Below are 18,053 nucleotides of genomic sequence, written 5' to 3'. Positions count from 1 at the left end.
ACAGGGACACCTTTCACTAGACCAGGTTTCTCCAAGCCCCTTCCAACCTGGTCTTGAACACCTCTAGGGATGGGGCAGCAACAACTTCTCTGGGCAACCTGTGCCAGTGTCTCACCACCCTCACTGGAAAAAACATATTCCTTATGTCCAATCTAAATCTACCCTCTTTCACTTTAAAGCCATTCTCCCATGTCCTGTCACTACAGATCCTGGTAAAAAAATGTTTCTGTGTCTTTCTTATAAGCTCCCTTTAAGTACTGAAAGGCCACAATAAGGTATTCCTGGAGCCTTCTCTTCTCCAGGCTTAACAGCCCCAACTCTCTGAGCCCTTCTTCAAAGGAGAGGTGCTCCAGTCTTCTGATCATTTTCATGGCCCTCCTCTAGACCTCTTCTAACAGGTCTTTCTTGTACTGGGGGCCCCAGAACTGGATATGGTACTCCAGGTGGAGTCTCATGGCAGCAGAACAGTCATCTTTCCCAGTCTGTAAGGGATCTCCAAAAACATGCAAGCATGAGAAAATAGCTGCAGTCTCTTCCTCAAGAAAATGGGAAATTTAAAAGGCCAGAGCTCATAGATTCCTGTGCAGGTTACTATAAATAGCAGACAGCTGCAGCTCTTGGACTTGGTGTTCCTGAAAGCCTGTAGCGCCCTCCAGATAGTCAAAGGGAGATCCAAAGCTGTCAGAGAGCCGAGAATGCCTAAGAAATCCTTTTGAGGATGGAGGAGACTGGATTAATTCAGAGAGCAGGGAGTCTCAGGAGGGAAAATGTTATTTGGGAAGAGGGATGCTCCAAGCAGAAGGGTAGATGACTCTATTTTAGGACCCTGTATGACTGTGTCTTATGAAACAGACTTGGACAGAAGTTGGTGTTTCATTTGATTCTGTGGGTGACAATTTGCTGTTTACAGTCAGTGTATGAAAGAGATTCAACAAGGCCAAGTACTGGGTCCTGCACTTGGTCACACCAAACCCCTGCAGTGCTACAGGCTGGGGCAGAGTGGCTGGAAAGTGGCCCAGCAGAAAAGGACCTAGGGGTGCTGGTCAACAGCCAGCTGAACTGATGCTGTTGAGTCAGGGACAGAATGAAAGACTCCAGTCTTCATAAGGTGAATCAGAAGGCCCATTTAATGAAAGTAGCGGGTCCTTTTATAATGCAACTCACTAAGCTGAGACTTGATTGGTCTCAAAGTAAAAACCTCTCACACTATTGGTGAACTATGAATAGCACACTCTGCAGAACCATATCTATAAACAACAGTTACAGAAAGAGAGATAATAATTGTTTTATTTTCTCTAATTTTCTCACAGCTTCCTAGGAAAATCCTGGGACAGCTATGTCTCTCTCTGTTCAGAGGATATGTGATTACCACACTGAACATGTGCCAGTGTGTGCACAGGTGGCCAAGAAGGCCAATGGCCTTATGGCCTGTATCAGCAATAGTGTGGCCAGCAGGACCAGGGCAGTGATCATTCCCCTGTACTGTGCACTGGTGAGACCACACCTCGAATCCTGTGTTGAATTCTTGGCTCGTCACTACAAGAAAGATATTGAGGTGGTGGTGTCCAGAGAAGGGCAACAGAGCTGGGGAAGGGTCTAGAGACTAAGTCCTATGAGGAGCTGCTGAGGGAGCTGGGGATGTTTAGCCTGTAGAAAAGGAGGCTCAGGGCAGACCTTCTCACTCTCTATAATTCCCTGACAGGAGAGTGCAGCCAGGTGGGGGTCAGGCTCTGCTCCCAGGGAACAAGGGTCAGGACAAGAGGAAATAGCCTCAAGCTGTGCCAGAGGAGGTTCAGGTTGGACATCAGGAAGAATTTCTTCACAGAAAGGGTGATTAAGCATTTGAATGGATTGCCCAGGGAGGTGGTGGAGTCATCATCCCTGGAAGTGTTCCAGAAATTATTGGACGGGGCACTTAGTGTCATAGTTTAGCTGACAAGGTGGTGTTCAGTTGAAGGTTAGACTTGATCTTAGCGGTCTTTTCCAACCTTAATGATTCTATTATTCTAAAGAAATACACAGCCTGTTTTGAGAGAGGGCTGTGATGTAATCGGAGGGCAGCTCTGGCAGAAAACTTGGAGCTTGCATAAAGCCACTACAGCAATTTACTTCTGGAAGCATGAATGCCATGTCCCATGTCAGCCCAGTGCTCCCAACTCCAGATTGAATTTCCCACAAGGTGAAGGTGCCTTCTCCACTAGATGGCAGAGGGACCTTGTGTTTTGTGTGCCATTCTCTGGTGAACAGTCTTTTGTTTCCTTCCTTTGTCCAGGTACCTCCAACATCTGCTAAACAGCATGGAGTCAACCTGAACACCACGTTGACTCCTTTTCAGCAAGGGAGTGGCTATGGGCAGCATGGCTATGGGGCAGGTATGCTTACCACTGTGCTTTTCACATGCATATCTGTAGAGCTGTTTGCTCACTGTAACACCTTGTCTTGTACACACTGGCAGGCTATGATGACTTAACACAGGGAACAGCAGCTGGAGATTACAGCAAAGGAGGCTACAGTGGGTCATCTCAAGCACAAAACAAATCTGCTGGCACTGGACCTGGGAAAGGTAACATGAAACATGAGGTTGCTTGAGTGGGATTTAGTAGGGCCAACTCCCAGTGCTGTGCAGTCAACACAGCAGCCAGCTCTAAACAGGGTCACGATCCAAGCTGTTCGTCCATCTCCCATATACAAAATGCTTTTTTAATGGCCCAAGTGTTCCTTCTAAACATCATGGCTGAACTTTGCATAAGGATTTGTGTGGCTGATGTGCAGCTTTGTCCACAATTATACATGGGAGAAATGGTAAGCTGTTTCCTCTGCTGAAGTTTTCTTTGCTGAAGAATATAGTGATCCTGCAACAGTGCTGTGTTTTTGAAGCCTAAGCAGTTGGATGCTGTTGCTGAAATTGTCCTCTGCCAAATGAAGACTAAATCGGATTTCTTGGCAGTCACTTGAGGTAGCCGTGTGTTAGGGTTGAACAGGGCAATTCACAGGTCTCTGGGCTGTTTGGCTTCTGTCTGTACACCCTGTAAGTCATCACTTTATTTTGTGCCTGAAAATGTTTCCTTTGTGACTGTAAAGGCTGAATAATTTATACAGCTCATATGAAAGCTTTATTCTGCTCATGCTGGTTAGACCTGAGAAGTGTATACTTAGCTGCTTAGCACAAACTAGTTCATCCTTGGACTTCAGAAAGTACCAAGCATTTGCTGTGTGTTTGAAATGCTGTGTTCAGCCAAGAGCTGATCACGCTCTCGCTCTCATCTGTAGAGGAGCAATACAAAAAGGAGCAATGTCCTTGGAAGGGAACAACCATAAAGCAGTGCACACCCTCTGAGCCCAGTCCTCTGATTCACTGGCCAAAGGAACAGCTAATTTTATTCTGAACCAAGTGAAATGATTAGAGACAGTCTTTGTAAGACTGAATAAGTGGCTGATGTGAAAATCACCTTGCTGGTGAGTGTTCCTGAGCCTGATATGGCACCAGACTGTCTAGATGGAAGGCAGCCTGAATCAGTGATATTAATTTTCTCTGGGCAGAGGAACATTGCAGACCTCACCCTTCTGCAGGATGTAAAAGGACAAGGGTTCAAATGTGTAGCAGATGCTGAATCTCATTGCTCAGTGCAATCCTAGAGGAAAGCTGTCTTTTTGTGAGCTCAAATGAGTGTTTGATGCAGCAAACTGCTGCCTGGTGAAGTGCGTTTGAATCCAAGTGGTAACCACTGGGTTGTGAATGTGGGTGATTTATTCCAGTTGACTGTTTTCCTGCTTTGCAGTGGGAGTGAGGAACCGTAACCATTTCTTCTCTTCCCATGTCCAGTGCTGTTTGTCTGACAGCACGGAGAACCCCACTGGGTGGGCCAGCAGCAGCAGCAGGGTGTGGGGTGTAGTGGTTGCAGACAAAGGTGCATCCACTGAGGCTGTCAGAGGTGCTGGGAGCAAAGCATGGGGCTCATGCTAGGTGATGGTTGACTTTCCCATTGTTGGTGGCTGCTTTTTGTTTTCCAGGTGTTTCTGTGACCTCAAGTAACACGGGTGTGCCTGATATCAGTGGCTCAGTCTATAACAAGACTCAGGTGAGCAATGCTGGACTCTCCTCCCCTGTGCTCTTGAGGCCTGACCGATAGATCCCTTTGTGGAGGAGGTTGGGGTCATTCCCAAGCCACTTGGTTCTCCGAGTCAACAGGCTGTGGCATTTCTTATGCTGGCTGTTTGCTTTTGGAGAGGAGTCTCACTCTCTGTCCCACTGCTCCTGATGGCAGCTGTTGGCATAGGTGTGGGCACTCTACGCTGCCCATACTGCCCCACATGTGCTGTGTCCTGGTTGCAAATGAAGTGTGATGGCACTAATATCTTTGGTCAAAATATCCCTCAAAGCAAGTGAGTCAAGAGGCTGGGTTGAGCTTTGGTCAGGGGGAAAAAAATCTTATTGCAAGTGGTTCTTCTGCTTTTGTAATTTCAGCCTGAGACCCCATAATGTGTGAAGGACTGATTTCAGGCAACTGCTGCCATCCCATGTCCCACTGAATAAAAAGAGGTCAGGGAAAAAAGGAGCATAGTAGCTGTGGAAATAAAAATGAAATGTTGGAGTAATTATTTCAGAAGAATGGATGACAAAAGGAGCTGAAGCTCATCTGCTGAAGTGCTTGCAGGTGTAGCTTGGCTTGCTCTGTGGGGGGTTGAGGAAAGTTTCAGGTGATGTGTGTTTGGGCCACTCTTGTTCATGTTTGGTCACCATGGGGCTGCTCACACCAGTCTCTGATGCTGTCCCCCTCGCCTCCTGTGCAGACATTTGACAAACAGGGATTCCATGCTGGCACACCACCTTCTTTTAGCCTACCCTCTGCTCTCGGATCAACTGGGCTGAACCCTGCTGCTGCCCCAGGTTATGCTCCAGCCCCATTTCTCCATATCCTCCCTGCACATCAGCAGCCTCATTCCCAGATGCTGCATCACCACCTTCAGCAAGATGGGCAGGTGAGTCAGCCCCTTCATCATCTTCAGTGTGCCTGAGGGCAGATTCCTAGCAAGGGCTTGGGGGTTTTTGCTTCCTTCTGGTTTTTGCTTTGCTCATTGGGAAAGGGCCTTGACAGCAATTGTAGACTGACAGACTCAATACTGTTGGCCATCTTGGGGAGGGAATCTCATGATGTTCAACAAGGGGAAATGCCAAGTCCTGCCCCTGGGGAGAAACAACCCCATGCACCAGTATATGCTGGGGGCCAAAGCAGCTTGGCAGAATAGGCCCTGGGCATCCTGGTGGACACCAAGTTAACCATGAGCCAGCACTATGCCCTTGCTGCAAAGGCATTCTGGGCTGCATTAGCAGGAGTGCTGCCAGAAGGTTAAGGGAGGTGATCCTTCCCCTCTGCTCAGCACCGGTGAGTCCCATGTCCAGTTCTGGGCTCCCTAGTACAAGACAAACATGGATGTATTGGAGAGTCCAACAAAGGGCCACAAGGATGATGAAAGGACTGGGTCATCTCTTATCCGTAAAGGCTGAGAGAGCTTGGACGGTTCCTCCTGGAGAGGAGAAGGCTCAGGGGAGATCTCATCAATATATGTATGTATATATATATATATAAGTACCTGAAGGGAAGGTGCAAAGAAGATGGAGCCAGGCTCTTTTCAGTGGTTCCCAGTGACAGGACCAGAGGCAATGGGTACAGGCTGAAACACAGGAGGTTCCTTCTGAACATCAGGAAACATTTTTTTATTGGGATGGTTACCAAGCATGGCACAGGTTTCCCAGGGAGGTTGTGGAGTCTCCATCCTTGGAGCTATCTGGACATAGGTCTGAACAACCCTGCTTGAGCAGAAGGATTGGGCAAGAAACCTTGAGAGGTCCCTGCCAGCCTCAGCCAGGCTGTGATTCTGTGAAGAGGCCATCCTGATGTGGGGCATGGAGAGATGGGCTGTGAGGTGTGAAGCCCAGGCAAGTGTTGATGTCCCCTGGCTGTGGCAGAAGAGCAAGATGTGAACACTTGTACTGTAATTCTGGCAGGGAAATCATCCCCTTGCAGGTTGAATGTTAATTCCAATTTCTGGTTTGGTTTTACCAGCCCATGTGTTTCCTTACTATAAATGTTGCCCAAAAAAACGTTCTGCCTTGGAATCAAGAAACAGGAAATTACTTCTGTTTCTTAATGTGTGTCGTCTTTGGCTGGTGTACTGCTTCTGTTCACCTTGGGAGAGTTCCTTTGTTGTCCCCAGTCCTGCTCCTCTTCTTCCTTGTCATTAAACCTGAATGGGAGGGAGTGGGATGGTGGTCCTTGCTCTTCTGTTTGATTTCTCTGTGACTGTCCTGGATTGCAGGATGTAGAGATGTTGCAGAGCAGAAACAGATCTGTCGGGGGGGGGGGGGGGGGGAGCATCACTGTGTTGGTGGAAGCTCCTCTGCTTATGTATGGACAGGCTTGTCTTCCTAGTAGTGTTGGTGCTCATGTCTCCTTTCTTTCTAGGGTGGATCTGGCCAACGCAATCAACCCAGCACCATGCAGCAAAAGTCTCAGGCTACCAAAACCTATGGTACTTCTCCATACTGGACAAACTAAATCCAAAACTGGGGAGGGGAGAGAGAATGAGAGGAGGCAAAAAAAAAAAGAGAAAAATAAAAAGCTGACCCCCATTCCTAGAATTATTAGGAGAAATTACTGCTCAGCCAAACATCTATGGGGGAGAACTGCAGCCAGGCAGCCATTCTCAGTGTGACTTGCCTGCTTCCTCTTGAAGTTGCTGTTGTATGTAATATATTTATATATGTATTTGTAAATGCAATAGAGGCTAAATGTTGTTTTCTGCATCTTGCAGCCTGTTTTATTTTCTTTGTAGGGAAACTTATTATGAATTTCCCATCTGCATCAGATAGATCATCCTTCCTTGGTTTTTTAAGCTTTATAACTCTGTCAAAAGACAAACTGTGCCTTTTTTTTTTTTTTTTTTTTTTTTGAGCTGGAGCCCATTTATTTAATGCAATTCTAAATTCAGGCAAATAAGACCTGCTCCCCCCCCCCCCCCAAAAAAAAAAAAGAAGTAGTCAAGATGTGTCCTGTTTATTTGATTTCTGCCCTCAGCCCTTCAATATAGCTGTTACTTGAAAGAGATAAAAAACAGACTGGGGTAAGGGAAAAAAAAGTTTTGTGGGTCCTTCCTCTTTCTTTCATGTCCTCATTCCTTCCTGCAGTGGAAGATGAACTCTCATGGGCAGTTTGTTCACTGTGGCCCTGAGCTGCACTCTCACCTTTTTATTTTTCACTTTTTTTTAATAATAAAGGCCTTTTTTGTTTGGGGGGGGGAGGCTGTGGTTATGTGTTTTGGTATTGGGTTGGGGTTTTTCTGTTTCTCTAGCAAGAGACTTTGGATTGCTCAGTGGGTCCTGCAACTTGCTTTCTATCATTAGAGGCAAAAACTATGTAGCGGTTTCTTAAAGTATAAGCAGTGTCTTGTTCCTCTTTTTGCCTTGAGCCACCCTGCCCAGAAAAGACACAGCTACTTGATGGAAACTTCACCTGTCCCTCCCCACTTTTTTCTAAAACAATACCCTGGAGGCAACTCCTCGTCTTTCTTGTTTTACACCAGTGCAGTGAATGTTTTAGGAGTTTTATTTCTTTTTAACTCTCCCTCCAACTAATAAATTTTTGAGTGTATCACTAGTGTTTGCATTTTCAAAGGCCTCAAGCAGTTTTGCTTTTACAGCCTGTCCCTACCTCCTCCTGCTGGGAAGGTAAGAGCAAGAGATGGGTATGCTGGGGATGCTGAATACTGTGACAAAGGTGAGCACACCTTGGTACTGAAAGCTCATAGGCAGCTGCATTGGGTTGGGATCCTGGGCAGCACCCTGACTTCTGCCACAAGCATCATGTTCTGCATTTGCTGTGCTCTGTCTGAGGCCCTGTGGAACAGCTGGGAATGTTAAGGAGGGAGCACAGCAACACTATCCTTCCTTGCTTTGCCCATGAAGTCCAGGGCCTCCATCAGGAGGAAGGTCTGTGGTGAGGTTCAATAAAGCGAAGTGCTCAGTCCTGCACTCGGAATACAACAATCTGTTTCTGCAGGCTGGAGACTTATTGCCTCCCTTCCCTCCCCTTGCAAGCCTAAACAGGATGTTTTCCCCTTATCATCTGCTCCAACCAGGCTCTTCTGTGGGAATTTTCTCTTAAAGTCTCTGTTCCACAGTGATGGTAGAACCAAGGTTTCTCTGCTGCACTTGGCCATCAAGTAAATGGAGGAAAAAAACCCCCAACCACTGCACAAGGGGCAGCCAGGTTTGTCCAGTGACAGGGCAGTGTGGAGTGTTTGTCCTGGTTTTGGTACAACACCTGCTAGATCAAGAAGCTACTGTCAGCTCAAGGCAGGCAGGAGCTACAAGCAGGCCTGATCCCAGTCAGAAGGCCCAGACAGCACCGTCTCATTCCCCAACATGGAGACTCCTCTAGGAAGTCAGCTCTGCAATGCCATAACCACTCCTCTAGCATGGCTGTGAAGCAGAAACATTCAGGCCCCAAACACATTTGACTCGGCTGTTGCTGTGTTGCAAACAATGTTGTATAGCAAATACAACACTTGTACATGTGTCCTGCTAATTTCAGCACTGCAAAAACAAATACTTCTCCACTCTTGAGCCTGGAGGGAACAGCATGGGCCAGGCAGGGTAAGCACCCTGAAGGGGTGGTTGGCAGTGATTACCTCAATTCCTCTGCCGATTTTCTGCATGAAGTCAAAGCACCTTGCCCCAGAAAACTGGCCTCCAGCAGCACCCCAACCCCATGCCAGCATCACCATTACTCTAAGTCCTTGCATCCTGCTGCAGTCATATGATACCGCTAACAGTCTTCTCCCTGGTCTCCTCTTTGCTGACTTAAGATGAGTAAATAAATATAACAGCAAATCTCATGGCTTTTTGCCAAAGTGCTTCTCCAAATCAGTTTGTTCTTTAAGGTATAGACAGCTGTCAAACAGCAGCTTTAGTTTTCCAATAACCTTGTAGATTATTTACGTACATGTATAGGTATTGATACTGGAGCACCACTGAATTTGTGAACAGCTGTTATTCAAAGCTTTAAGTAACCCATGCAAATAGACTAACTCAATTAACAGGGAAGTAAAAGTACTGGCATATTTTCATTTCACATTTTTATTAATAGATGTGCAGAAAAGACAAAACTACTGAAGAGGAAGACAACACAAAAATGCATCAGTTAATTGTTTCTGGCAAATTATACTGAAAAAAAAAGGAAACCATCTGGGATTTCAGCTAAGAAAACTACTAAGAAATGTAGTGTACCCTGCTGGTTTCAGAATTGTTGAAAACTGTAAAACTGTATTTGAAAGGGCAGGTAGTTGCTAATGTAAACACTAATATTGGCTGAGATGAGAAAAAGGTTAAGAAAAAAACAGAATACAAAGATCAGATAAACATTTTTCCACAATTTCTTAAATAGGTAAAAAAAGCTCAAAAAAAAAAAAAACAACACCAAAACAAACCCAAAACCCAAACATAATACCCTCATTTCAGTTTATATCTCAAAAAATGAAACCAGCAAGTCAACAAGCAATGACACTGAACAGGACAGTGGGGAAGAGAAATTAGTTTGGTTATGGTCAGAGCTCTCAAAATAGATTGCTTTCTGTCTTTAAAAAGGTTAACATGAGATAATGCATCTTACAACACCAAGCTTGAAAATACAACTCACTGGAGAGCATACAGTGAACAGTGAAGACAGTAAAAAATACAAGGGAAATCCTGAAAGCTGCAGTATCATTTCAAACCAAGTCAGCACAGCCAGTGTTGCCATAGTCTGTTCCTTCATGCCCCCAACAGCCCCTCAAAGCTGGAGGCTGATGTTCCTGGCCCAGTGTGACCTTGAGACCAGTCTTGCATCAAGTGCCAGAGGCCCATTTACCAACACCAGCATCACTCTCACAGGGCTGGTGTGAAGCTGGGAGCTGAGGGGGAGGCCCACTGCTGGCTCCAAAAAGCACCAGGGGCTGTTAGTTCTTGATGGAAGGATGACCTGAAGGAGCCCTTGTGGGACACTTGAGGAGGGTTCCAGCTGCCTCCCCAGGTAAAAAGCAAGCAGAGCAGACCATCACAGAACACACTGGGGACAAGGTATTACCACTTGGGCTGCCTTCATTCTGCTGAGGACACACTAGCACAAGCTGGGGCAGAGGGACAGGGACTGTCCTTGCTGGAGCAAACCCCAGCCAAGCAACATTCTGATAACTTTAAACAGAGCCCCACAGGCCTTCCCCTCCTCTCCCTACAGGCAATACACTTTAAACTTGCTCACTCTCATCTTGCTCCTTGCTTCCCACCAAGCTGATCACAGAACAAAGTTTACTCCCACCAAAGTACCTCTTGAGGGACTGCAGCTGGTGATGTATCATTAAAACCACCAAGCTATACCAAATGTCTGACCCTGCAGTTCTTATCAGGGTGACTGCCTCTTGTGAGAACAGAGGGTCTCGCCCAAGCAGGGCCAGCACCTCTGATCTGCTCCTGGGGCTGCCAGGGCTCAGCACAGAAGGGCAGGGCTGGCTGCCAATCCATGTGAAAGGTGAATTCAGGGAACTGCACTACAGCTGAACTACAGCACACTGCAATGGGGTGAGGGTGCTGAGGGCCCTAAGCTCTGCCAAGAGCTCCCAAAATAATACAGGAGGCTGAGCTCAGGGCATCAGCTGAAGCATACTCCTAAATAGGCTGTCAAACCCTGATTGCTGGCTTTCTTTTTCAGCCTGAAAACACTGTGTACCCTTCTCTTTGTGGGGCTACACACATCCATCTGTGCCCCAGCCAGGCAGGAGAGAGCCCAGCACCCATCCATCTCTCTGCCCTATGTCCCAGAAGCCACTGCAGGCACAGGAACAGCCTGGCTGCCCCAGGGAGCTTTATCTTCTGCCAACCCCACAGAGCTACAGCAGAGCTGCATTTACCAGCAGGTGACCTACATAAGCAACAGAAAGAAGGCTCAGGCCAGCACTGGACTTGGGCTGCAGGAGGCAAGGGCTACTAGCAAGCACTGGAGAAGGAGACTCTCCCACTGCCAAAAATAAGTTCAGGATGAATGCTGGCCCACTGGGCAGTGGGATACACTTCTGTTTTCCTCCCTCAGTAGAGGGGCAGCTAACAGCAGATCCCAGAAGAATGGCTAAATGAAACTTTTTCAACCCAGACCTAGTCTAAAAAAATAATGCAACCCAGGGCTCAGTTGTACAGATGTGAAGTGTTAAGTGTTTATTTTAGGGTTCATATCACAAGCCTTTTTCAGAGACAAAGCTGATTGTGCCCTCTGGGGATCCAGGGGCCAGCTACTTCCTAATTTGATCAGGCTAAACAGATTCCTGTACCTTTCAGTAACATCCCATCAAGCTCAACACACAGTAGCTTTACACTTTCCACCCCACACCTTATAAAGGAAAAGCCACCACCACAAGGCTAAACAAATGTACACACGCTACTATTATAAATGGAGCAGCTAAACCCTGGCAATTTGCTTTGTGTGGATTTTTTTCTTCCCAGTAAATGCAGTACTTGAGCTCCTGAAAATTCATCTTCCAGTGGGTTTGTTCCAGCTTTAAATACATTAAACATCTCAATGCAAGACTGTATTTAATTCAAGAATCTAAACACAAGCAAACATGTTTCACTGTGAGCATTTTGTAGAAGTGAAAAAGGGAATTTCTTTTAAAAAAAGAAATCATAATACAGTGATGAAAGGGTTAAGAATGCAAGAATTCAGACATTCTGTGGAGGGTCTCTAAGAGGTCCATAAAAAAGGAGCAAACAGATCCATACAACAGGAGACAGCAGGAGACAGGTTTTTTTATCCCCCCCCCCCCCCCACCACTATGTTTTTGCTGGACTCCTGCTAGGTTACCACTGCTCCCTTCTGGCCTGAGTTGACAGGGCAGTACAGGGCCATAGAGGGAGCAGGTCACGACTCCTCATTGCCAGAATCATCATCATCGTAACAGTCGGCATCCTCTTCCTCCTCATCTTCGTCATCAATGTCATCATCATACAAGTCGTCATAAAGCAAATCTGAACTGTTGTCATTGGAAGGCACTTTAGTTTTGATGCAGTATTCTGCCAGTGTAGTGGGGACCTTCACGCCATCCTTCTCTGCCTCAGCTTTGGTAGCCAAAACCTGTTTCCTGTGGGGAGGAGGACACAGCAACATGAGCAAGGCCGTGTACTGGCAGCAGTGTGGCTCAACTCCCCACCTCCCAATCACCCCCTGCCCAGCCCTCCTGGCAGCTCAGTCAGAAGAGCTAATGTTTGGCTGAAGCACCACAAGCATCACTAGAAACAGATTTAGTTCCTGCAGCCCCAAGCTTGGGAGCACTTCAAGGGTGTTTGCAGCACACATACTCTCAGCAACATATGAAATCAATTATTCTACAGGACTCTGTATTAGAGATCTGCCAGAACTCAAAGCAAATTCCATTACATTTTTTACAGAAGGGATAGTCACAGATTTCCTAAGATGACTTAGGAAATGCCATCCAGAGATGCTATCCACAGCCACTCTCTACCACTGATGACTCTACCCTAACATGCTCAAAACTCTAATTCCCACAAGCATTTGTCAGCTCTGAGCTCCCCCTGGAGGGTAAGAGCAGGTGGCTGCACTCTGAGATGCAGCTGTAACCCCAACACTGACCAAGGATAGCAGGAAACAAGTGTTTCCCTTTGCTCCAGGATGGGCTCTGGTTGGTGCCTCAGCAGTATTTGAGCTGCGAACTGTTGCTGCCTCCCAGCAGGGAGAGGAGCAGATGGCAGCCTGTTCCTTTACTCCCACCCACGTGCTCAGTCTGCCATACTCGGTTTATGGAGTACATCCAGCTGAAGCCAATGCAGCTGGAGGGGACTAAAATAACCTCCCAGCAAGGCTCTTTGCACAGCCCAGGACAGTGACTGACTGCCCTGCGTAGCTCCAACCAGGGGTATATCCAGCTAGCAGTCAAGGTATACCTGGTCTTGCCCCAGGCAAGCATGACAGCAGTCCCACTGCAGTATGGGCTGCCCATTTTCACTCCACAGCAATCTTGGCTCAAGTTTACATCTCCCTACAGCACCTGATGAACCATGAATTTCTCAGAAAAGGACAGTCATGACTAAACAGCACTTCCAGCTAATCAAACCCAGCTGTGCAAGCACTTGCCAAATCCTACTGATACTCCTTCAAATTGGAGGGACAAGATTATGATTCATGAGTGAATTAAGCACAGAACTAGTAGCATGAAGGCAGTTTGAATCACATCTCAAGCAATGCAAGCAGTCCTCAAAGGTACACAGGGACTTAGACTAGAATTTACTAGCAGCTAATAGGTTTTGCATAGTATCGTGCCAGATTAGTCTGAAAAAGAACAATACAAAGACACAAGTTTGCACCATTTCTGTCCAGAAGAATGAACTTGGAATAAAGCTGTAAAATTCATTTTGAAAGGAGCAACCACAGTGAGAAGCTGGTTTTAGCAAATTCTGAAATCAGCCTATTTCATCGGATTCAAAGTGGGAGGCCAGTAGCACAGCATCACACAGAGCAAAGTTTACCTTATGATTTCAGCATACTCCTTGTCTTTTCCTTTACTGTCCCTCCATTTCCTGAACATGACTGATGCATCCACGTTGGCAGGAGAGAATGTGTTGGGCTCATTAAGCAAAGAGATTACACTCAGTAAGATAGTCCTGAAACAGGTAATCACAACAGCAAAGTCAGAGCTAACACATTCACAGATTCTGGATGCTGACAATTTCTGTGGGTGATGCATCAGAAACATGTTTAAAGTCAAAACTTATGAATAATTAAAGATATCTAAGTGTAGTGGGTTGATGTTGGCTGGATGCCAGGCACCCACCAAAGCTGCTCTCACTCCCCTCTGCAACTGTACAAGGGAGAGAAAATATAATGAAGGGTTCATGGGTTGAGATAAAGGCAGGGAGAGATCACTCACCAAATACCATCACGGGCGAAACAGACTTGAATTGGGGATATTAATTGAATTTATTACTAACAAAATGAGAGCAGGATAATGAGAAGTAAAATAAGACCTTAATAAAACACCTTCCCTCCATCCCAGCCTCCTTCCCAGCTCTACCTCCTCCCCCCAGCAGCACAGGGAGATGGGAATGGGGGTTATGGTCAGTTCACATTGTTTCTGCCATTGCTCAGGGACAGGAGTCCTTCCCCTGCTCCAATGCGGAGTCCCTCCCACAGGAGACAGTCCTCTACAAACTTCTCCAACATGAGTCCATCCCATAGACAGTTCTCCAGCTCCAGTGTGGGTCCCTTTCCATGGGGTGCCGTCATTCAGGCACCACTTGCTCCAGTGTGGCTCCCCCATGGGATCACAAGTCCTACCAGGAAACCTGCTCCAACATGGGCTCCTTTCTCTCCATGGGTTTGAAGGTCCCTACCAGTAACCTGCTCCAGCACAGGCCTCCCACAGGTTCACAACTCCCTCTCAGGCATCCCTCCGCTCCAGCATGGGGTCCTCCATGATGGAAGGGGACAGCTGCTTCATTATGGTCTTCACCATCTGCTGCAGGGGATTCTCGGCTCTGGCATCTGGAGCACCTCCTGCCCCCCTTCTCCACTGACCTTGGTGTCTGCAGAGCTGTTCCTCTGACGTTCTCACCCCACTCTGGCTGCAATTACAACTGCGTAGTCACTTTTTTTTCTTTCTTCTTAAATATGTTATCACAGAGGCGTTACCATCATTCCTGATTGGCCTAGCTTTGGCCAGCAGTGGGTCCATCCTGGAGCCGGCTGGTGTTGGCTCTGCTGGACATGGGGGAAGCTTCTGGCAGCTTCTCACAGAAGCCATCCCTGTAGCCCCCTTGCTGTCAAAACCTGGCCATGCAAACCCAATACACTAAGGACTGATGCCATTGGGGTTTTGCCTTTTTTTTTTTCTATGTTTTCTATATTCTTCACACATATATTTGTAGCTGTGTAGTCTATTGTATAAGTGACTAGATTTCCCAGTACTTTTCTATGGCCTTTCCCTAGGCAGAAAGACAAAACAAATTCCAGAGCTCCAAGCCCCGGGATGTACAAGACCCCAATGCTATCTTGGTTCTTTCTGGGAACCAAGGTTGAGAACAACTCTTCGAGATACATTTCATGGACAAAGTACAACTAGTGCTGAAGGAGGGACTCATGAGAAGGGGCTTAACCTGGGGGGAAATTGCATCACCACTTGTCCTCCTAATTGGTGCTTTTTATTAATTATGATAATTTCCTATAAAAATGTACTCACCCCTGTGGGGGGGTGGGCTTTTGTGGACATCTTTCCATAATTGCCTCTGGAAGCCTTCAAATAAAGATCCCCCTTTATATTACCTCCTTACTAAAATTATCTCGAGTTTCATTTCCAGGTTGGGAAAAAGGCAACAGGACAATAGTTGAAGTAAGAGCAAATACTTATGAACTTCAGACCTTGGTGATCAGCATAAGGAAGATGACACAATACAAACCTCAAAGACCTAATCTGATGACAGACTGTCATGTCAGTACACATTTGTGACAGGGCAGCAGGTAAAGCTTGCATCAGACCAGAATTCTGTTAATTCATACCACCCATAGATAGTGCAGGGTTGGAAACCTGCTTAGTGAGCCTGTTCTTCATGACATTCAGCCTCACAGCAGAAAGCCAGGCTCTTTGCTTATCCTGACTGATACAACCCAAAGCCATCAGATGAGGCTGCATTGCCTTCCCTACCCCACAGTGTATTAAGAGGTTGGACCTGTGGCCAGGTGTCCCTTCTCCTCAGCCTGTGTGCCAAGACTGCTGTAGCAGTACTTGAAAAATATCTGCACTGCCTTCCTCTTGCTGTACTCAACACTTAGGCAAACCGACAAGGGCCCAGCAAGACTGAACTGCTGGTACTCAGCAAAGCCAGCATGAGCCAGTCACGTAACTCCTGGCAGACAGACAGCCTTCCTGGATTTCTAGCAGCAGCCCAGAGCTAGCCAGCTGCCCTGCTCTGCTGGCATTTATCAGGGACAAACATCACCTCCCTCTGCTGGCCAGACCCTTTTGCATTTCCTACAGCTCTTTGCAGTTCAGAGATTTAGCCCTTTGTTCCTCACACAGTGTCACAACCAGCACAAAACTCAACAGCAAATCCCATCAGGCAGCTCTACACACCTGGCCACCTGGCTGTAGCTACCACTGCAATAGCTTCCTGCGTCTGAGGTGGTCCTGCTTTGAACAGCTTTTAATTTAAATGGAAGGGAAAAACAAGAGACAAGGAAATAAGTCTTGAATTACAGCAGTACATAGCAACTGCTTTGCAGAACATGATTAAAGGAGACTACAGCCCCAACTGTACTTGAATTGATTTAGAGGCATATTCAGAGCAATGCACGCTGAGCATATCTACAAGCATATTGTTATAAATGACAATATAGTATTAGCTTTCACATTTATGTATTAGCTTTGGCATATTATTATTAATCACAAAGATTTTGATATGGTACAATTTATATTTCCTTTTAACTGCTTTTTGGTATAGTATAATCTGTCAGTTTAAGTATGCACCATATAGCTTATATAAATAGTAGTGTGGTAAATATATCTTAGACTGTAGCATAATATTAAAATAGAGACTATGTGATGTTAAAATGCTTTTTCACATAACTAACTCAGAGAATGGTGTAAGATAATTAGATGGTTCCCCACATTTTGTGGACTATCTTATCTGAAGGATAAGATAACAGGGACAAAAACCAGAACACCAAGAGAAGAATTTATTGATTGTTTGTTATCAAGGCGTGTAAAAACAGCAAGATGGAATCACAAGAAGAAATAAAATATATTGATTTAATCTACAAGATGTCATGAAGACAAATCAAAGGTTAAAACCAAGCAAAAGAATTCCTGGAACATCTTCACTCCCAGGAATGTTTGAATAATGTATAAACTCTCATGAATATGCATGTACCCCCTGTCATGTAACAATATAGAAGAACATTGTTTTAAGCTAAAGGTATGTTTTTTTGCCAATTGCCAAAAACATGACAGTGCTGGATATTTGTCCCTTTTTATCCCTTATTAATCTTTTAAAAATCTCAAAGAATAAGCTCAGTTTTTCACAGAATAATTTATCTGGGATACAATTCCAGGAAACATTTGGCCATTTGGATGACAACTTTATAGGAAGGTTTTGAAACTAAACACATCTGGCCAGACTGTTCAGCATAGCTATCAGGAGAGTCATATACAATTTACTCTCCAAATAATGTAATTCAGTAGGAAATAGAACAGCAACTATGGAAAAAGCTGTCTGGTCAGACTGGAACGTTGAGCAGAAAATAAAACATCTTTTACTTCAATTCAAGAATTCACTTAAAAGCCTTTGAATTATCAGCAATCAGGCTGCAAAGCCAGCACATCCGCTTCAGCATCATTACTGTAAAGCAAGCAAAATATCGAGAAAGCCAAGGACAGGAATTCACATCTGGATTTAGCACCCACTCTACTACAATCTATCTACTGTCTATTAGAGGTGAGACACTGTGCACTTTTCATTTCTGACCAGCACATTAGATCAGCTCCATCACTGCTCATATCCTTAAGAGCTGGCCATTCTCCTTAACTCAAACCCTGCTGCTGTGGGTAAGCAAGGCGAACAAGGTACAGTAACAGGAAGGGATCCCAGAACAGGGTACAGTAACAGGAAGGGATCCCAGAACAGGGGATCTGACAGGACAGAAACCACAGAAAAGTTCAACCATGTGTGACTGAAAACATCCTTAGCATCACATACAAACTGCACCAGACTGGGTACAGACTGACCCTCTCCAGTATAGTTATGGATCTGTTTCTCCCTTAGGTGAGGTTCTAGCATGTGGTTTCATGTGAGTTGTTTGCAAGAAGAGTGGGTATTTAAAGCCCACCTTTGCTTTCTTATATTCCCCACCCCATTCTGGGGAACAGTGTGCTCATCAGCTGGCATATCTCTTTGGTTTGTGTTTACAGTGCTGTTGTCTTCAGAGTGAGTGCCTGTCCTGGTTTAGGAATGGTATTCCCCAATT

The 18,053-nt window shown here is 45.9% G+C and overlaps 2 protein-coding genes across 9 annotated transcripts in view; one reads left to right on the top strand and one right to left on the bottom strand.

Moving 5' to 3' along the window:
• LOC141726929 (ubiquitin-associated protein 2-like) overlaps window positions 1-6,658 on the top strand; it is a 197,520-nt gene extending 190,862 nt beyond the window's left edge. For all 7 annotated transcript variants that reach the window (XM_074532024.1, XM_074532029.1, XM_074532028.1 and 4 more), the window contains 5 exons: window positions 2,273-2,372; window positions 2,456-2,563; window positions 4,012-4,079; window positions 4,792-4,980; window positions 6,465-6,658. In XM_074532024.1, the coding sequence (XP_074388125.1) occupies window positions 2,273-2,372; window positions 2,456-2,563; window positions 4,012-4,079; window positions 4,792-4,980; window positions 6,465-6,557 (558 nt within the window). In that variant the 3' untranslated portion in view covers window positions 6,558-6,658. The remainder of the gene's footprint in view (window positions 1-2,272; window positions 2,373-2,455; window positions 2,564-4,011; window positions 4,080-4,791; window positions 4,981-6,464) is intronic.
• Window positions 6,659-11,216: 4,558 nt separating this feature from the next.
• The window catches only part of LOC141726930 (ubiquitin-conjugating enzyme E2 R2), a 113,136-nt gene continuing 106,299 nt past the window's right edge, over window positions 11,217-18,053 (bottom strand). For both annotated transcript variants that reach the window (XM_074532033.1, XM_074532034.1), the window contains 2 exons: window positions 13,565-13,699; window positions 11,217-12,162 (listed from right to left, as the gene is read on the bottom strand). In XM_074532033.1, the coding sequence (XP_074388134.1) occupies window positions 11,943-12,162; window positions 13,565-13,699 (355 nt within the window). In that variant the 3' untranslated portion in view covers window positions 11,217-11,942. The remainder of the gene's footprint in view (window positions 12,163-13,564; window positions 13,700-18,053) is intronic.

The sequence above is a fragment of the Zonotrichia albicollis genome, chromosome W, assembly GCF_047830755.1.
Source record: "Zonotrichia albicollis isolate bZonAlb1 chromosome W, bZonAlb1.hap1, whole genome shotgun sequence".
Lineage (NCBI taxonomy): Eukaryota > Metazoa > Chordata > Aves > Passeriformes > Passerellidae > Zonotrichia > Zonotrichia albicollis.
Note: the sequence above shows the minus strand (reverse complement) of the source record. Positions and strands in the feature narration are given on the sequence as shown.